At 40.1% G+C, this 19,708-nt stretch overlaps 1 protein-coding gene across 1 annotated transcript in view; it reads right to left on the bottom strand.

Moving 5' to 3' along the window:
• The window catches only part of slc8a2a (solute carrier family 8 member 2a), a 32,539-nt gene that overhangs the window by 2,142 nt on the left and 10,689 nt on the right, over nucleotides 1-19,708 (bottom strand). The window contains exons 3-11 of the mRNA XM_061702046.1: nucleotides 17,671-18,071; nucleotides 16,906-17,043; nucleotides 16,427-16,654; nucleotides 16,066-16,344; nucleotides 13,331-13,771; nucleotides 12,571-12,932; nucleotides 9,776-9,879; nucleotides 7,145-7,257; nucleotides 1,745-1,844 (exon numbers count right to left, since the gene is read on the bottom strand). Coding sequence (XP_061558030.1) covers nucleotides 1,745-1,844; nucleotides 7,145-7,257; nucleotides 9,776-9,879; nucleotides 12,571-12,932; nucleotides 13,331-13,771; nucleotides 16,066-16,344; nucleotides 16,427-16,654; nucleotides 16,906-17,043; nucleotides 17,671-18,018 — 2,113 coding nt within the window. The 5' untranslated portion in view covers nucleotides 18,019-18,071. The remainder of the gene's footprint in view (nucleotides 1-1,744; nucleotides 1,845-7,144; nucleotides 7,258-9,775; nucleotides 9,880-12,570; nucleotides 12,933-13,330; nucleotides 13,772-16,065; nucleotides 16,345-16,426; nucleotides 16,655-16,905; nucleotides 17,044-17,670; nucleotides 18,072-19,708) is intronic.

Raw genomic sequence — 19,708 nt, 5'->3', positions numbered from 1 at the left:
TTTGTGATGGCCACTCCAAAACACTGCCTTCATTATGCTTAAGCGGGTAGTTGTCCATTTGTAAGACACATTTGCGCCCAAGCTTTACATTTCTGGCTGATGTCTTGAGATGTTGCTTCAGTATTTCCACATAATTCCACATTCCACCTGCCATTCAAGCATTTACTGTATTAAAAGTGCTTGAGCCTCGTTAAAATGTCCCATCCTGGGCGCACACAAACTTCTCTGTGGTTCTTGCCCTTTACAGTACTACTGTATCCATTTTATGCCGGAACAGTTTTACTGTGTCACAGTGGAGTTTTTAAGATGCCCCTGTGGTCCTTTGTAGTCTGATGTATTTTTATTGAAAATTTCAGTCCGACAGAAAAAAGTTTTAAAGGGGAGTGACAAACAAAACAAAAAAAACAAAGGAGAGTCTGTGTGAAGGTAACTAAATAATATAGGAAGAGAAGACAACAAAAGACAGGACATTAGCGGTAATAAAGATGAGGAAAGTAAATCACTATCTACCTAATACAATCACACATTAGATTTGAGTGTTGTATCGGGCAGTAGACCTTCATCCTGTGAAGGAAGGACAGGACAATATAGGACAGGACCGGACAGGAGGGAAAGCAGCAAAACTACTACAGCGGTAGTGGACCCGGATGTACAACTGAAGTGTGGTGGGAGTGGCTATGTAAATTCTAAACATCTTTAGAAATAGAGTGCAAGTGAGGGGATACCCAGGAAGTTATCATAGTTATGAGTTATTTATCGCAATGAGTGAGTGGCCCCACACCAAGCGAATAAGTCCCAGTGGTGAGTGTCTGTGGATACATGCAACTGAATTGACACCGTCTCACATGCACAATAACCTTTCGAAGCACAAAAGTTAAAGTCAGTGGTATTTGGAACTGAAACAAACAAAAACTTATTGCACTTTAAAATTAAATCAAATTATGAAGACCTTGAAATGATTACCATCCCATCTTCTATGTGAGCATAATAATTCTCATATTTATCCTTCTTCCCCACCACCACAATGTCTTCTGTATTTTTTTATTTTCAAATTCACCCTACGGGTCGGATTGTATACCAATGGTTTAAAAGCATAGTAATGTTACTGTATGTAAACTTCTGACTTTGAAGAAGGTAATGAAAATTTGCCAAATAAAAATTCTTCTCTCATTATTCTGCCATTTATCAAATAGAAATAATTGTGGTAATCCTAATAGACCTAAAAAAAAAAAGGTTTCGTCTGATTTCATGTCAGGTAGACAAAAACAGCGTAGGCCTACGTGTCTTTTTATATAGTTAGTGTATGTAAACATTTGGTTTCAGCTGTATGTCAGTGATAAGAAGTAGTAGAGTATGTTGACAGAAGCATTTGCGCAGATCAGATCTGAATACTGATTTGAATGCTTCAATATGTGTGTATTTGATTTAAAAATGTAAACAGTTAACACTTTAATATTGAGGTCACTGAAAATGTAGTAAAAAAAAATTTGATGAGTTAAAGAGAAGTTAAGAATAGAGGAGAACGTGACGCTCCTGGGATCAGGAATATCTGCAAATAAACTGCGCCTTTATTGCTGCAGGGGTTAAAGATGGGGGGGAAAGAGTTATGCCGTATAGTCCAAATATTGTGGCAAATCTAGCCTTCTGGTTTTAACACAGATGGTCAACATTAGTATGACTAAACGTGAATACAACAAATTCAAATGAAATTTAGACAATAATTTTTTTAATGATAGTCACTGACCTGCACTGACTGTGACAGCTTCAATGAACTGTTCTCTCCATGAACGAGAGCCAATCACAGCTGCCAGATTTGTATCCTTAAGGAGTTTATCCACAGTATTCTGTCATATGAAATAGGCCAGTTTAGGATGAAGGTCATGAGTTATCAGTCATTAAAAACATTCTTTCTGAGAAGTGTGTATTTGTTCCAAAACAATAAAATAAAATCCACTGAATAATCTGCATGTAATCAACAATCATTTATTGCTGAATAAATTAAGATTGTGAGACTCCGAGAGTCTACAAACACTTGCCTCTTTTACACAGAGATTATGCAACAGCGCTCTGACAATGAACCAAACATCACGCACAATAAAAGTAGGTCAATGTTAGCAGCATTATCAAAATGAGTGTTTGGGATTAGCTGCTTCAGCATTCTGTCACATTTACATGATAAACAAGGTAATACCTCTCCAAATTGTATTTCTGGCTATGTGCAGTTTTTAAAGATAAGGCAAAATAGAAGTTTAAACATTAGGGCTGTAACGATACACATAAATTAAGGTTTGATTCATATCTCAATTTCTGACCCAATTTTGAATAAATAAATTAATATCATAATAATAAATTCATTAATTTATAGTAATATTATATTATAATATACTGTATATAATTTATCAATATAATAAATACATTTGTCAGAAGGCGGCACGGTGACCAACTGGTTAGCACATCTGCACATCAGTTCTGAGGACACCCCCCCTCCTGTATGGGTTTTCTCCGGGTTCTCTGGTTTCCTCCCACATCCCAAAAACATGCATGGTAGGTTAACCGAAGACTCTAAATTACCCGTAGGTGTGAATGTGAGTATAAATGGTTATTTGTTTACACGTGCCCTGCGATTGACTGGCGACCGGTTCAGGGTGTACCCCACCTCTCGCGCAGAATCAGCTGGGATAGGCTCCAGCACACTCGCAACCCTAATGAGGATAAGCGGTACGGGAGATGAATTAATGAATGAACATTTGTCAGAGTGGCACGGTGGGCGACTGGTTAGAGCGTCAGCCTCACAGTTCTGAGGACCCGGGTTCAATCCCCGGCCCCGCCTGTGTGGAGTTTGCATGTTCTCCCCGTGCCTGCGTGGGTTTTCTCCGGGCACTCCGGTTTCCTCCCACATCCCAAAAACATGCATTAATTGGAGACTCTAAATTGCCCGTAGGCATGACTGTGACTGTGACTGTGAGTGTGAATGGTTGTTTGTTTCTATGTGCCCTGCGATTGGCTGGCAACCAGTTCAGGGTGTACCCCGCCTCCTGCCCGATGACAGCTGGGATAGGCTCCAGCACACCCGCGACCCTAGTGAGGAGAAGCGGCTCAGAAAATGGATGGATGGACATTTGTCAGAGTAGTTTTCTTCCATGCTTCACCTAAATTATTTTCAAGATGGTGATATTGGAGGTCTTTGAAGGTGCATTAACATGTTTCTTTAAGCACTTACGGCAAATATTCTGGGTCTTGTCAACGATTTGAAGTTTTGGATTTCGATTCTGTATCGTTACAGACCTAGTAAACATGCTTGACACACCAAGACAATGTAAAAGAGTTCAGAGCAAGGGTGTCTGACATAAGGCCCAAGGGTAAAAACCGGCCCAGTAGGAACTTTAATGCAGCCCATATAACAGTTTTTGTGATTCAACTTGTTCAGATGCGTTTTGGTCTAAGTGATGGCTCAATAGCACCCCTTTTACATATAACTGCTATAAGTAAGGTGGATGTGTTACTAATGCCACCAGTTCATGAGTGACATGACTAATCAGCTGTGATACTTATGTGACTTGTTGTCTTTTATAGTCTGCTTATAAGACCCATACATGTACTGACCAGTACATGTCTTGTTCCTGACACCCCTGGGTTTGAGTCTTAGTGTATCTTCAGATTCAGGTCATGCATTAAAAAGAAAAGGCAGTAATGAATATACAACATTTCCTGTATATCCAAAAGGTGTGTGATGAGAAACTGAAATGAGAAATTCACAAGACACAAGAGCACACTGCTGAAACTGTACCTGGTCAAGCATGCCATTGGGAGTCTGATGTGTGAGAAAGTGCCAGGTTGTCAATAAATCAAATCATACCAACATGATATATATTTTTTTTAGTTTTAGTTATACAGGAAGTCCTCGATTTTCGAACGAGTTCCGTTCCTATTCTGGCGACGTAACCTGAATTTCCGCGTAAGTCGGATTTCACCGTTAAAGTCGAAATTATTCTGTTACGGGTATTGTCCCACGTGATTGTGTCATTAAGCTCAGTGTGTGTGGGCGTGTGCGTCGATGTGTGTGAGACGGGACTGCGCAGGCGTCGTCCGGCGGGACTGTGAAGGAGTGCGCGCAGGTGCAAGTGTGTACAGTGGCAACTGTAGTGACGGCGACCGTGGAAGAGTCGCGATTAGCGGAGGACCCGTTGACGTTGAATGTGCAGAGGAGCTAATAAAGCCATTAAAGCAGAAAATTGGTGCTTCCTGCCCTTATTGTTGCTGACACTCAGCTCAGCTGTGCAACGAGGGAAGGGAGTTAACCCAGAGGAGGACAACCTCGGCCCTGGAGAAGGCGTCTCCCCTGCGTCTCCCGACCACGGTCAGGTGACCGTAGCAGGAAAGGTTAACACTTCGTATAAAGAAACTAAAATACATTAAAATAAAAGAATAATATTCTGTACTTACCATTACTGCTGAGAGTGTGAAAAAAGGAGGACGAAAAAGGCAAAGATACTCCCGACGCACAAACACAGACAAGCACTATGCACTAACTAAGCAGAAACACTATGGTGCTCGGGACACAATGGCGGACGAGGCACGGGCGTCGTAACGTCAAAACGTCGTAGGTCGAGTAAGTCGTAACTCGAGGATTTCCTGTAATCTTGGTTGTGTATTTGTTTAAAATTATGAAGGAGACTTTCATATGAAGAACTGTCAGAAGCCATACTGTTTCCCACCTTGCAGGGATTGACTTAAACTAAAAATACAACCCCAATTCCAATGAAGTTGGGACGTTGTGTTAAACATAAATAAAAACAGAATACAATGATTTGCTAATCATGTTCGACCTATATTTAATTGAATAGATATTTAATGTTCAAATTGATCAACTTTATTGTTTTTAGCAAATAATCATTAACTTGGAATTTTATGGCTGCAACACGTTCCAAAAAAGCTGGGACAGGGTCATGTTTACCACTGTGTTACATCACTTTTTCTTTTAACAACATTTAATAAACGTTTGGGAACTGAGGACACTAATTGTTGAAGCTTTGTAGGTGGAATTCTTTCCCATTCTTGCTTGATGTCCAGCTTCAGCTGTTCAATAGTCTGAGGTCTCCGTTGTCATATTTTACGCTTCATAATGCGCCACACATTTTCAATGGGAGACAGTTCTGGACTGCCGGCAGGGCAGTCTAGTACCGGCACTCTCTCACTATGAAGCCACACTGTTGTAACGCGTGCAGAATGTGGTTTGGCATTGTCTTGCTAAAATAAGCAGTATATAAGCGTCCATGAAAAAGATGTTGCTTGGATGGCAGCATATGTTTCTCCAAAACCTTTATGTACCTTTCAGCATTAATGGTGCCTTGACAGATGTGTAAGTTACCCATGCTATTGGCACTAACACAGCCCCACACCATCACAGATGGTGGCTTTTGAACTTTGCGTCCATAACAGTCCGGATGGTTCCTTTCCTCTTTGACCCGGAGGACATGACGTGCACAATTTGGGTTGTACATGTCAAAACAAATTAAGCTGTGAGATTGCATGTTTTGCATATTTATTATTTAGCAAGGCTACTGACTAGAATTATGCCAAGTAAAAAGTACCAAAGTTTTCACCGTAATTGAATGAATCTCGCCTGATCGTGGACAGTTTTGTAAAACTAAGCCATTTTTTATAGCGCTTGTCATATTCAGGTTCATGGGCAACGATTCGAACAGCTGATCAAGGGCTCAAAGTCTGGGCCAGTTTGACGATTCTTCAGCACAGTTACACATCCCTCTCCTGTCCCCTGCTGCTCCTCATTCACTGTGCTTCACTCATTCAGAGTCAGCATGTTCACGTGTCTCATCACTTCATAATACAACACTCCAGTATTGCAACTTTCCTGACTTTGTTGCTTGTTTCAAGTTACAGTAAACCATCATTTATCGTGGGGGTTACCTTCCAGAAAACCTCCCATAGTCAATGAAATCTGCAAAGTAATCAAATACATCACCATATAAAATCATAGGTTTCATATAAGATTTTCAATGCCAATATGTGAAACTGTAATTTGCGAGTTTTTTATTTGTCCATGAGGTTGCCACACACATGCACACGCACGCACACAAAAGCACCTGCCTATTTAAACATGCACTGCTTGTGTGACATGATCAACAGCCCATCCAGACATGTTGTGAACAGGGATTTTCCTGCCAATAAGCACTGGCACCATTCCTCACACTCATGGTCCTGCAATGTCGTCAGCAAAAAAGCATTATGGGTACCCAGAATTCATTGCGGTGATGTTTTAAACTACAGCACTGTAGTTGTAAGGAACTTCAAGCAATTTGGTGATTTACCAAATGTATGAGTTGCATATACAGTACTAAGGTTTATTTTTCTGCAAAGAAGAAGAGCCCAAATGACCTTCACTGAGTCATTGCTGCCACATTTAACTCCTTTAGTCGATAAGGCTGACAGTATGAGAGATGTGCAGGTGAGTCACTGCACTACAATGACCTTTAAAAAAAAAAATCCGTAATGCACTGAATTTGCAATAAATAAACCGCGGTATAGCGAGGGATTACTGTATTCTGCCATTCTGTAACAACTGCATTAATTATTGGTCCAGGTTGGGCGTTTGTGTGTGTGCAAGGAAGTGTACTCCTCTTCAGCATCGGTGAAGCTCAACTTCCCATTGCTATCCACTAACTACTGTATCTACTTACTACTTTAGATAACATAAAACTTATTGAGACTGAATCAACAACGCTTCTGTTGGTCGCAGCCAAGTTGTGCACGCGATTCCTTCGAGTACGCCAGTAATCAACAATTAATTCCACACAATTGACAGAATTCTTAATGATCAATTAAATGATAATCATGCCGGTCCCTAGCCCAGATAGATTAATAATTGAGCTAATTTTAGTTCAGGCCAAAGTTAATTTGGCACATTTAGGAACTACAACATCTATTTACATTTTTCAATTAGTGCCAATGTCTTTTATATTCAAAAATGTTATGTTCTAAAAATCAAAAAAAAAAAAAAAAAAAAAAGGTGGCTTTTTGGAATTTGATCATCAATTTGGTCATCATCTCGAATACTATGGTCATTACAAATATGCAGAAGCAATGCAGGGGGATATATTGCTAAGGTATTCAGCCACCCACACACCTTAAACTCACAGGACTCTTCTATGATGATCTCTATCCTGCTGTGCTCTCCTAGAATGGGCTTGCCCATCTCAGAAATCCTCCTGGCCTCTTCCTCCTCAGTGGTGGGGTGGCCTGTCAAGGATGAAGCAAAATTCTTTCACTTACTGCAGCTGTGCCTATTTCGTCAATCATACTGTCCTGGTCAATTGCATATAGTGTGGGTAGAACTCCCATCCTCCTAAGAAAATGTTTCACTTGATTGCTGTAGAGGACAACCAATCTAACATTTGAGCTTTGCTGACACGGGTCAGGACACATGTATTCAACAGTTGCTCAGTTAGCCTCATTTCTTTCTACTAAACTTAAGAAAGCAGTGGGGGAGCTCGACCAAGGATGAATCGAACCATACCACTTACATACAGAATGCGAGGAGGAATTTTTATGTCATATTCCAAGTGCTCTTGCCACATCTGCAAATTTACCATTGCTATTCCGAAGAAGGGAAATGAGAGGTAGAATTTTCAGAATGTTCATAAAACATCCTGTCAAAAGCAATCTGGGAAAGAGAAAAGTAAAACAAACACACATGCAGCCCAAAACTCAAGTTACGAGTGCTGGCCCAAACCTTAAGAATTGAGGGTAGTTCCACATACAGCACACGGACATAGTATTGCAAAGGTGCAGTGAACTGTATAGCCTTTAAGTGGAAATTACGTATTCAGAAACAATCCCTATTACAGTAGTTGTGTAGTGATTGATTTGAGATGTTGTGTTCGCACAAATTAGCATTAGCTAACAGCGTTTTCAGGAGTAGTTTCTGATAACTGGTATATACTAGAATGTTCAGCAAAGTTGTCGACATGGGGTTGGATTTAATTTCTGCTTGGCAATGTGTCCGCTGCATGCCCCACATGCATAGATCTGCACAAAAGTTGATGTGTGTAATTTGGCCGCTTGGTGATGATGGGCTTCCTCCATTAGTGAAAATGTCTGGTTTTCTCTGCTCTTTTCCTGCTCACCATTCTCTTCCGACTATGTGCTGTTTGAGAACAAGGAACCACTTCACAATTCATAACGCCCTAGCTTCACCCCTAGTCACCATCATAATTAAAGCCTATTGGCCCTGCAGAACAGGGAGCAGATGAACAGTGACTAATTTCCAGAGATTTAGAATACTGTGTAGTTTAATAAAATGTATTGCTTACACATTTGAGCTCAGCTTCTTTAGCCAACTGTTCTCAGATCTCAATAATCAGAAACCTCTATGGATGTGTATTGATCCATATCGAACTGTATCTTGTCCTGTTACATTATGGGGACTACCGAAAGTTATTGTTTAAAGCTGTCAACTGTAATGAGTACAGAGGAGCAACAGTAATCGTTTTGCAAGTGGGAAGATTAGGATTTTGGATTAACTAATACATTTTGCAGCATTTAGTGATAGTTTGAGAATAGGAATGCCATGATCCATTTACACAGTATTGGCTATTTCTATACAAAAACTGGTATTTGAAATGCTTAACACCTGCACCCTGAAACCCAACCGACAAACTAATGTCTTACCCTGATTAAGTAGTAATGCTGTGAAAAAAAAAGAAAAAAAAGATTAAATCATCATATTTCCATTTAGTATGTTAGTATGACAACAAATACATTTAAATCAATCAAGCAATCGTATTCCATAATCCTAAAACCATAAAAATATAAAGAGGATAGACTGCGCCATAAAATGCTCCACTTTTGACCACTTGCACATTTTATTGAGATCCAATAAAAGAGTTGTATCAAAAAATAATTAAAAAAGAGAATAATACTCAGTTTTTATTGACACTGTAAGAGAGGTAATAATTAGATTAGCTAGATTTCTCATGAAAAATAATTCTCAATCTTGTATAAAAGCCCCACCACCACAGGCGGGGCCGGGCACCGTGCCGCTGTTTGAAATATTGTCAGTTAAAACATTCAATTAATTGCACAAATTACACTAATCTGTGAATGTAGTAGCCTGATGGAAATAAGCATTTTAAATTTGATTGACTGATGATTGAATTTTCATGTTTATGTTCACATAAATAGTGCATCTATTCGACAAAAAAAATATATTTGAATTTAACAGAATCATGTCTTTTTTTAAATTTTCACTATACACATGTACTTGTACAACGAGATTTAAAAAACACCGATAATTATCCATCCATCCATTTTCTACATCGCTTATCCTCACTAGGGTCGTGGACTTGCGGGCTAAGTATATGATGTCAAATCTTTTTTATGTCTTTAACAATTATTTACATCCCTGTGTTAATACCACCACTATCAAATAGATCACTAAATGTGTTTGTTGCTGTTTACACAATTTGTAATTGATTTCCTGATTTAATATTTTTATTATTCAAAATATAATGTGTTGCAATGCTTGTGGTGCCTTTTTTTTTACTTTAAAAAAAAAAAGTAATACTCTATTGTGATAATAGTGATAATCATGATATGAAATTTTCATATAATTTCATCTCTATTAAAGGTAGGTATGAAAATAATTCAGGTCACAAAGAAAATAGTTTCTAAGGAAAGCCGAGTGGGTTTTCATTATCCACGTATTCATGAAATCATATAAACATTAGACTTTTGTTATTTGAAAGGATTTACTTACCAGAGAGTCCTCGCTTCAGCCATTTAGGCTCTTCAAGCACAATAAAGAAGTTTTCCTGTTTTTCATATTCCTCCACATTTATAATGTGAACTTTTAAGGTGTGGCTGGGGGTATACAAGACACACAAAACACAACAATATTAGTCATACAAAATATGAAAAGGAAACTAAATGAAACATGATAGATCACAAATCAACCTTAAATTCATTATACAGAGTTGGAAAGCTATGTGAGGGTACAAAATAATACTGCTTCATTTTGTCATCAAAAAACAAGCGAACTGTAAACTAAACTAAACAAACTATAAGACTAACTACTCCAGTCACAATGCATTTCAAGTTGCAAACAAATTTAACTGATTGGGCTGGTTGCATAACTGTGTCGTCCACTAAAAGTACAATTAGTCAGCATGCAAAAACAGTTTACACAATCTGCAAAATTAATGGGAAAACTCAGTCAGTTTAAATAGTGTAACTTCAGCTTCCAACAGTGTGGACAGCATTACTGGATTACCTCACAACTTGATACCCATCAAATAGTGAGGTAATGGAGAATCATTATTACTAAGAAAGGCTAAATTGTCCCTTTCTGAAAGCAATAATGTAGTATAGGAAAATACAAACAGTAAAACAAATGAGAATGCATGATAATCAATTCAATTCCCTGGCCCCTTACATCCAGTTGCCATACAGACATCACCAACAACCTGAAATTAAACAAGGGTCTCCCTAACATATAATTGGAGCGATAGATCGCACCCACATTTCAATTGAAGCACCAACACAAAACAAATTCAGCTACGTGAACAGGAAAAGATTTTATCCAGTCAATGCACAAATAATCAGTGATCCCCATCGCTTGGAGGAACGCTCCACTCATTCATTCTACAGAATAGCTCAGTGGAATGTGCACCTTTGGAGCTGTGGTTGAGGACGGCTGGCTGAACGTACAGTATAATGAACAGGTGTATAATGCCACCTGTTCTTTTCAGGTGGCAAAAGTCGAAGCGTTTTCTGATGGTACTGTTAGTAAACAAACCCTTCCATGTGGTCTGACCAAGGCACAGTGACTTAAAAAACATCCATCCATCCATCCATCCATCCATTTTCTTTACCACTTATCCTCACTGGGCCGCGGACTGCTGGAGCCTATGCCAGCTATCTTGGGGCGGGAGGCGGGGTACACCCTGAACTGGTCGCCAGCCAATCGCAGGGCATATAGAAACAAACAACCATTCGCACTCACATTCACACCTACGGGCAATTTAGAGTCTTCAACCAACCTACCACGCATGTTTTTGGGATATGGGAGGAAACCGGAGTGCCCGGAGAAAACCCACCCAGGCACGGGGAGAACATGCAAACTCCACACGGGCGGGGCCGGGATTTGAACCCCGGTCCCCAGAACTGTGAGGCAGATGTGCTAACCAGTCGTCCACCGTGCCTGCACTTAAAAACACAGTAAATTAATTATTTTCTTCTCGTGTTGTTGTCTGGGAAGTCTTAGACTCACAAGGAAACGTCTCTTATTGGCTAGCCTTCTTCTTTACCACTGTAGTTTGAATGTGTGTAGTGTCAGTCGAAAAGAAGATACATACAGTAAATTGCTTAGAGGTGAGACCCAACGGCAGCCGTAATTTACATTTCAACAGGTGAGTTGATTAAAAAATAGAGGTGGTGGAAAATTAGATGGTTAACAAGATCATTGAGGAACTGGCTACTTATCAGTAATTCAAGAGAAAGCAATAAATGAATTGCCTTAAACTTGGTCATCGTAGATGTAGCCTTCAGGGGAGCATACTGCCATAATTAGTAAATGAGGATAGGCTACTATTGACTACTACTACTATAGTAGTAGTAGTCAATAGTATACTACTATACTACTACTACTACTATTGGTTCTTTTGGTGACTGATGCTGTTTGATATGGCTATGGTCGACGGTCTAGTTCCCTGTTATCTTCAAAATCTGGTCATGGATTTCTTAGTGCTTAGCTTGAGCTTTTCTGTTGCTCCAAATAATGGCACAAATGCTATTAAGATTTAATTTAAGGGATTCGTGTGGGGAAAAAAACAAAAAAACATTTTGCCTTGTAGCTGGTGGCGCAACCTTAAAAACAAGTTTTTGTCATCGTTTCAGTTTGAGATCACCAACAATGTTTTTAACAATTGCTACAGTAGCTGGCTTGATCTCTTCCGGTTAGTGGTAGTCACTTGCGTTCAGCCACCTGGAAATAACCTGGCGCGGATTGTTTATAAACAATCTGAATTAGTTAGTAGATTACTACATAGTATATAAGTATATTGTATGCACTAAAGTTTTGAGAGACACTTCTTTAACATTTCATCTAATTAATCAAATCAGGAACTGGCCAGGATTCCCAAGTTCATCCCTAATTTTTTGATTAATGCATGCAAGACATTTTGGACATATCCATGCTTCCAACTTTGAAGGAACCGTTTGGGAAAGGCTCTTTTCTGTTACCAAGCAAGGAAGACATGATGGATAACTGATGTGCAATAACTTGACTAGGCTGAAAGAACCCAGAGCTTCAACCTTCCAAGACATTTGGGAGGAACCAGAGCTGAGATACAGAGCAAGGGTGTCTCATTCAACATCAGTGCAAAAAAAAAAAATCACAAACATTCCTTCAATGGTTTGTTCTTACATGAGTAATGGGCAGATATCCCAATATATGTCATCCATAAACATAACAGAAAATTATGACATTACATTAAAGCTATGCCGACATGTTTATTTGACAGCAATTGCCTCAAGTTTCTGTCTTTGTCTCACCTCATTTGTTCATTGGTAAATTCCAGCTCACCCTTGGCCTGCTCGTAGTCTAGTCCAACTTTGGCACTGCCGTCCTCTGTGTGATAGGGTACAGAAACGGTACCCCTGGAGCCCGAGTTCCTCACCACTGTCACCGTCAGAGTGCCTGTGCTCTCACTCACCCGCAAAATCCCCTGACCAAAGGTGAAGATGCCAGCATGGTCATCATCCAAGATAGTAACAGTGGCAACCAGCGGCTCCACTAGTCTGCCCTTAGGTGAATGTCCTGTCCCTTCACCACCACCCTCCTCTAACCTTAGATTTTGTAGACGGACAAAGAAATGTTCGTCCTCTTCAAAGATGTCGTCATCCAAAATTTTCACCTAGGAAATGCATAGAAATGTACAGTTTTTTTTAGGAATACCCAAAATAATCTTTTGTTCACATCATCTACAAATGTGTGGTTGTAAACGATCACACTGTATCCCACCACCCTCCAATTTTTTATGATACAGTATACGTGCCATAAAAGTTGTTTAACGAAACAATCAGGCTCCAATCACAGCTAGCTCAAATGAGTATGTCATCTTCGAAAGATACCATTTTTGGCACGTTGTAATCTCATCTCACATATAGACAAAATTGTGACCTGTATAGTATACAAAAACCTCGATGGCGGACCAACAATTATGAATCCTGTGCAGCCCGTTCCTCCAGAGGACTATAACAAAATACTGTTCCCATTACTAATATTTGATAACGGATTTTTCACTTTGCTTACCTTGATCTCTTTCCGAGTCTCTCCTGGTTTAAATGTCAGCGTTCCTTCACTAAATTCATAGTCCGCCCCAGCATTGGCCGAACCATTTTCCGTAGAGTAGTCCACATAAAAAGTGTTCTCAGCTGTGCCCCCGTCAAGGATCACCCAGAGGCTTAAGGTACCACAGTTCTCTATGCAGAGATACTGGGCACTTTCAAAACAAATGTGAGAGCATGTACGATCGTCATCCCCCTGACCTGCCGCACCTGTACGGCGTGAATATTCAGCAGCATGTTTCCTTAGTAGGTTTCCAGCACCAATCAACAAGCGAGTTGCCTGGATACGGTAGAAAGCTCGACTCTTCTTCTTATGAACCAAAGTGGAGTAGTTTGCCATTTCAATAAGCTGGTCTAGGTCTTTGTCTGGATGTCTATCCCTTAGGTCTTTCAGCATACGAACCACCTATCAATTGAAAGAAATAATTCATATAGTTATAAAAAAGGATTAACAATGACATTCAATCAACGAGATCAGCTTTTGAAATTCTTGCAAACATTGCATGGGAATGTTAAAAGATGTGGCAATGCCAGAAATACGGTGACCTGGAAGTGCAAAACAATATAACAAATTGTGACACACTTTTACATTTCAGAAAACACATTAACAAAAGGAGAAACACTTTTACAAACGACGAAACAAATTAAAAAAGACGAAAGGGAACATCTCATTTCACAGACATTCTTAAGGCTTCTTTATACTCGCGCTATCCCGCGAGCAGTTTGCCTTTATACTTGAGCGCAAATCACGCGTGCAGTTTTGAAAATGTACTGCAGTTCTCCTCCAAGTCGGTGGTGCAAGTACAGCTGGTATTGCCTAGGAGTTTCCTCTGCATTTTCCACAGCATGTGACTAAAACGGACCAATCACGAGACATGTCCTCCGCGGCATTCTACGCGCAACAATTTTTGCCCTCTGCGCATCAAGTGACGCACAGGGGCCGCGCGGCCCAATGCGTTGATCACATGATGCAATACGGGCGCTGTCGGCCACGCGAGTGCGGGAGTATAAAGAGGCCTTTGGAAATCCTTTCTCGGCAAGACCCGCCCTGCTTCAACATGATTGGCTCCTGCATCGTGGGAAGGGTAGGCTACGCAGATGTAACGATTGGGAGTGTTTCGGCTTTTGTTAATTTGTTTTCTGAAATGTAAAAGTGTTTCACAATTTGTTATATTCTTTTACACATCCAGGCCACCGTACAAAAACTAGTTGAATAATAATAAATCAACCTATTACAGAGGACCACCGCAATTTGCGGGGGGATAGGGACCAGGGCCAGACTGTGAACAGCGAAAATCTATTTTCAGTGGTGCTTTGAGATACAAGTGGCCCAAGTGACGGGTTTTTTCAGGTGTGAGCCGTCATTTGGCATATTTTCTGTTTTGAGATATGACCCAGATTTCGAATAATGCATGCGCTTCCAACCTTCCACCGACAGGTGGCGGATGCAGACTACACAATGTATGGCAAACCACAGATTCACACTAATTTCCTTGGGAAAATACATTAGGTACAGTGGTGATGTGTAATTGCATTTCCTCAATTTTTTTTTCAAAGAAAGTATTCCTAAGTGAAAAATTAACTCTTTACATTTAAATATATTACATTGTTTACAGTCTGTCTCACAGTTCTGAGGACGCGGGTTAAAGTCCGGCCTCCCCTGTGTGGAGTTTGCAAGCTCTCCCCGTGCCTGCGTGGGTTTTCTCCGAGTACTCCGGTTTCCTCCTACATCCCAAAAACATGCATGGTAGGTTAATGAAGACTACTCACTCGGGGCGTGCTGGAGCCCATCCCAGCTATCTTTGGGCGAGAGGAGGTGTACACTCTGAACTGGTCACCAGGCAATCGCAGGACACATATAAACAAACAACCATTCACACTCACATTTACACCTACGGGCAATTCAGAGTTAAAAAAAAAAATAAAAAATTCAATTTAAAAAATCCGCGAATAGATGTATCCGCGGATGCTGTGCCACGTGAGTGCACGGGTCCACTGTACAGCAATTCCCAGAGATCATGCCAATATACCCCTAAGGGAAAGACAGCAGAGGCCATCAGAAATTTTTGATTGAATGCTTAAAAATTAAGGCAGTATATACTACATCCAGGAAAAATTAATGGGAACACCTAAAGGTTACTACAACTGCTAGGATGTTGGCCTCAAACTCTCCGGGTGTACTATCTCCTGGCATGTTCGCCACACTCAGCCAACAAGCACTGCAAACCTCCTGGCGCATATGAATGTGGCATCCTGGAGGAGCAGCACGACCTAAATTCTGTGGGCTGCCCTCATACTGTACTCACACTAGTGGCAAAGCATGGGGAAAACGCTGATGTCACTTTTGATCACATTTTCAAGGGCTTCCTAGTAATTTACACAGGTAAGGGTTTAAGATGTGTTTGGGGAATTCAAAGTGGCAGAATTAATCTAATAAGTATGAGGAATAATAAGTGAATACCTCTACTGCTTAGCAGCAGGACATACTGAGATCAGGATTAATGGGGGGAACTGTATGGTATTATCATTTACTTTAGTGTTCTCACTGAACAGGGTTGATACAGGTATTAAATATGAATTGGGAACCTGGACCTGCAATTAGGCATGTGTAAATCTAGCCTATGAGAAGAAAATTACAGTACTTCAACCTTCTGTCCTTTGACAACCATCTTGCAGTGGCAAAATAAATGTTTTCCTTACCTCATCTTGGTTCTGGTCCATCTCACTTGCTGTTTGTACAGATACTGTCACACTTGAGGAGTTTGTAGGGCACGAAATGCCATCTGAGTTCTTTCCGTCCATGATAATATCAAGGGCTTTGGGTGTAATGTCACCTTCCATTTCCACCACAATACCATGTCTTTTGTCAGCACGGTAACGTTTGTGCAGGTATTTGTAGAAGAGCAGGCGACGGTCAGCGATCCAAGCCAGTAACACACACACCGGAAAGTAAAGCAGTGTCACTGCAGCTTCCCACACCTAGTAATACAGACAATGCCAGTTTTTTATTATTTGCACAAGTATAATTGCCATCAAACTAATAGAGTATGTAGAAACACACCTCTACGATCCCAGGCGATATCACAGCTAGTATGAGATAGAGCCAAATGTAGGCAAAGATACTCCAGAAAGATGTAATAAAAAATACTCGCAGGTGTTTAATCTTGCGAGACTCTCCATCGGGGACCACCCACACACATATGCCGATAATCACAAACATATTGAAGGCAGCACTTCCAACAATGGTGCCTGGGCCGAGCTCCCCTGCATCAAAGTTATGCCCGCACACCTGGCAAGTAAAAAAAAAAAAAAAAAACATAATAAAATGTACAATTAAAAACACGATTGATCATTTCAGACTCAGCTTCTGAGATCACAGCCTCATTTGGATCTATGTTGTTCTTTAAAGCAGTGATTGGGATCTTCTACCTCATATCTGCCCAGAGGTGAGCCTAAATTACACTTTTTTGATTTGTTATAAAATGATGACATTTTATTCTTCCACAAAGAAGTTTTCTTCTTTTTCAATTTGTTGTATACCTCAATGACAGAAAGCAAGATTTCAGGAGCAGAGGAGCCCAGAGCCATGAGTGTAAGGTTGGAGACAGTCTCATTCCAGATTCGCACTGTGGTTACTGTAGTCTCACCGGTGGGTTTGGTAATGGTTATCTCTTTCACCTACAATACAGATGTTGTAAATATATGCCAGTCTTATTATCTTTCTCTCAGGTATTAAACAATGAAGTCCCCTAAGTCAGTAAAGTACAAACTTATCAATGATGAACAAATAACATAACAGTTGAACTAAGTGTTGGCGGCATTTGGCTTACAAGAAATTATGTGCGGGGTGTCCACAAAAACACTCCCTGATTTCATTATGCTATGATCTCAAAACCAATTCTAAGATAGATTCCCTATCCAAATATATTTTATTTCATTTTCAGTCTTCACTGGCACTTTCTGGCATCTTTTTCTTTGAGGGATGCACTGTTACTGGTCAAAGTTACCTGGAGACGCTAATCAATTGGATGTTTCCACAACTAGCTGCTGATGGTGGTGACTACCTTTTTCAGCAAGATGCCACACTGGCATCTTGCTGTCAGGAGATTCCTTAATGAGTACCTGACAAACAGATTGATGGGCCGTGGAGCATAAGACGATCTGTGTGACTTGAGTAAAATGTGATTAATCGAGATTAATTATATTTTCAATCTAGTCCCACCCAGAGCTAAAATGCTGTGTTCTATACATGAAGTGTGCATTCCAGACTGACTAAAAAAGATGATTCTTAAAAGTGAACCATACCTGAGAGGTAATGACTTCGATCGATGCCATAAATCGGTCTGCAATGATGGACACTCCCAGGAAAATGTACATGAGACAGAGGAAGTAGATGACAGCTCTCCCTGCCCTCTCCCCTTGAGGAGGGTTGATTGGCAACCACACTGGCAACAGTATACCAGGTCTACACACTACATGGCCTGTACAAGGCCGCTTGTCAGATTCTGTGAGATTAGTGGATGGATAGGGTTGTTGAGAGCCTGATGCTCGTTCAACAACCTGTGGCCTGAAGGAGGTGCAAGGCTTAGACAGGAGAAGAACCATGAGAAGGAGAAGAGGGACTGTTGAAATGTGAAAGGGTATGGGTGCCATATCTCTGGGAGGCCTGGGGGATCACTGGGGAGCCGCTGGGTCAGACGACTTTGCTGGAAAAGCAGAACCAAATTAAAATCAATCGGAGAAAGACATTCAAAAATTCATGAAGATAATACATTTTTAGCATATGAAAAATGCTAAACGGGCAATACTGTCAGTATGTGAAACCTTTCTAGAATGGGACAAAATACATTCCTGTTTTTACAAGATTATAGTCATGTAAACATAAACTAAAAGTGTCAGTATGTATTAACTCACTCCAAAACCAACTTGCTCATGCTCTACACAAATGTGGACAACATTTCTGGTACCTCTGCTCAAGAAAGAAAAACTCCCATTGGTCAATGACATAATTGGGGGAAAAAATGGTAATATGATAACAACAGCTATTTTGGCCCACTCCTTTTGGGCAAATAAGTTGATCAGGTTTGACAGAGCTGACCGCATGTTTCAGCTCCTTTCACAGAGGTTCAATATGATATGATTCAGGGGCTAGATCAGGGCTTTTCACTATAGTTTGATGTTGCTATTAGTTATTCTTGAGTATTTTGAACTTTGTGGTTTTGATCATTATTCTGGAAGACCCATGACCCCCGGCTGAGACCAAGCTTTCTGACAAGGAGCAGCAAATTTCATTCCAAAATAAAAAACTAATTCTGTTGGACCACAAAAATGAAGCAATTCCTCCAGACTGTATTTTTTTAAATTATTATTACTTTTGTCATTTTCAAGTTATTTCAGTTTTTTGTCTTTAACAGAAGTCATTGTCTTTCTTTTGGTATTGCTCACTGATCCCAGATGATGAGATTATTTCACATGCAACAATGCAATTTTTTTATATGGAGCATCGTACCAGTACCATGGTCTTCTTCACCAGTACCATGGTCTTCTTCACACCTATCCCTGGTAAACAGCCTGAGTGCATGCCAGTATGTGGACCTTGTGTGTGCTAGCATAATTTATTTATGGGCATTATACTGTAGGGCTGAAAGCTGCTCACTAACCAAGAGCTTTCAATACATGTTGCTCATTGTACCTTATGAAGAAAACAATGAATGACTCAATCTCCAAATAAGAAAAAAGATGTTGTGGATTGTCAGTGAAAAAGTATAGCAGCCAATTTACTTCTCAGTATGTCAGAATAACGGACTGTTCCTACTACCTCCCATAGGTGAAGCTACACTGCATTTTGCATTGTCGCATGAAACAGATACAGTACTTGGGTACTGCATCTTTGATGCTGCCAGAGCTCTGCCTGATCATTATACAGTTGTGATTCAGAAACACAGCCCACAGAGCTGCTGCATCACATTTCACTTTCCAAGCACTGCTATGGTTACCATGAACTCACACTAAGAAATACCTTACGCCAGAAGTTGCTTTGAACACATTTTCCAAAGAACACACTAAAAAAGTAGGCAGGTTACCTTTCTTTACAAAAGGTAAGGTCTGGCACATACACTAAATGGAAAGCCTTACTTTTTTTTCTTTTTTTTTTTTACAGAGAATTCTAATAATTAAACGGTGCCATTGATGGTAGCCAATCAAAGAGCCACTGCTGCAGGAGGTGGATGCATAATTGATTGATGTATTCACCTAAATATAGCAGGGTATTATTTTCATGTCAACTAAAAACAACTCTGTAAACATTAGAAAAGAAAACCTGATCGATCTACTAGTATAACAT

Source organism: Phycodurus eques, chromosome 17 (assembly GCF_024500275.1).
Source record: "Phycodurus eques isolate BA_2022a chromosome 17, UOR_Pequ_1.1, whole genome shotgun sequence".
In the NCBI taxonomy this organism is placed as follows: Eukaryota; Metazoa; Chordata; class Actinopteri; order Syngnathiformes; family Syngnathidae; genus Phycodurus; species Phycodurus eques.
This window is presented reverse-complemented; position numbering and strand designations above follow the sequence as displayed.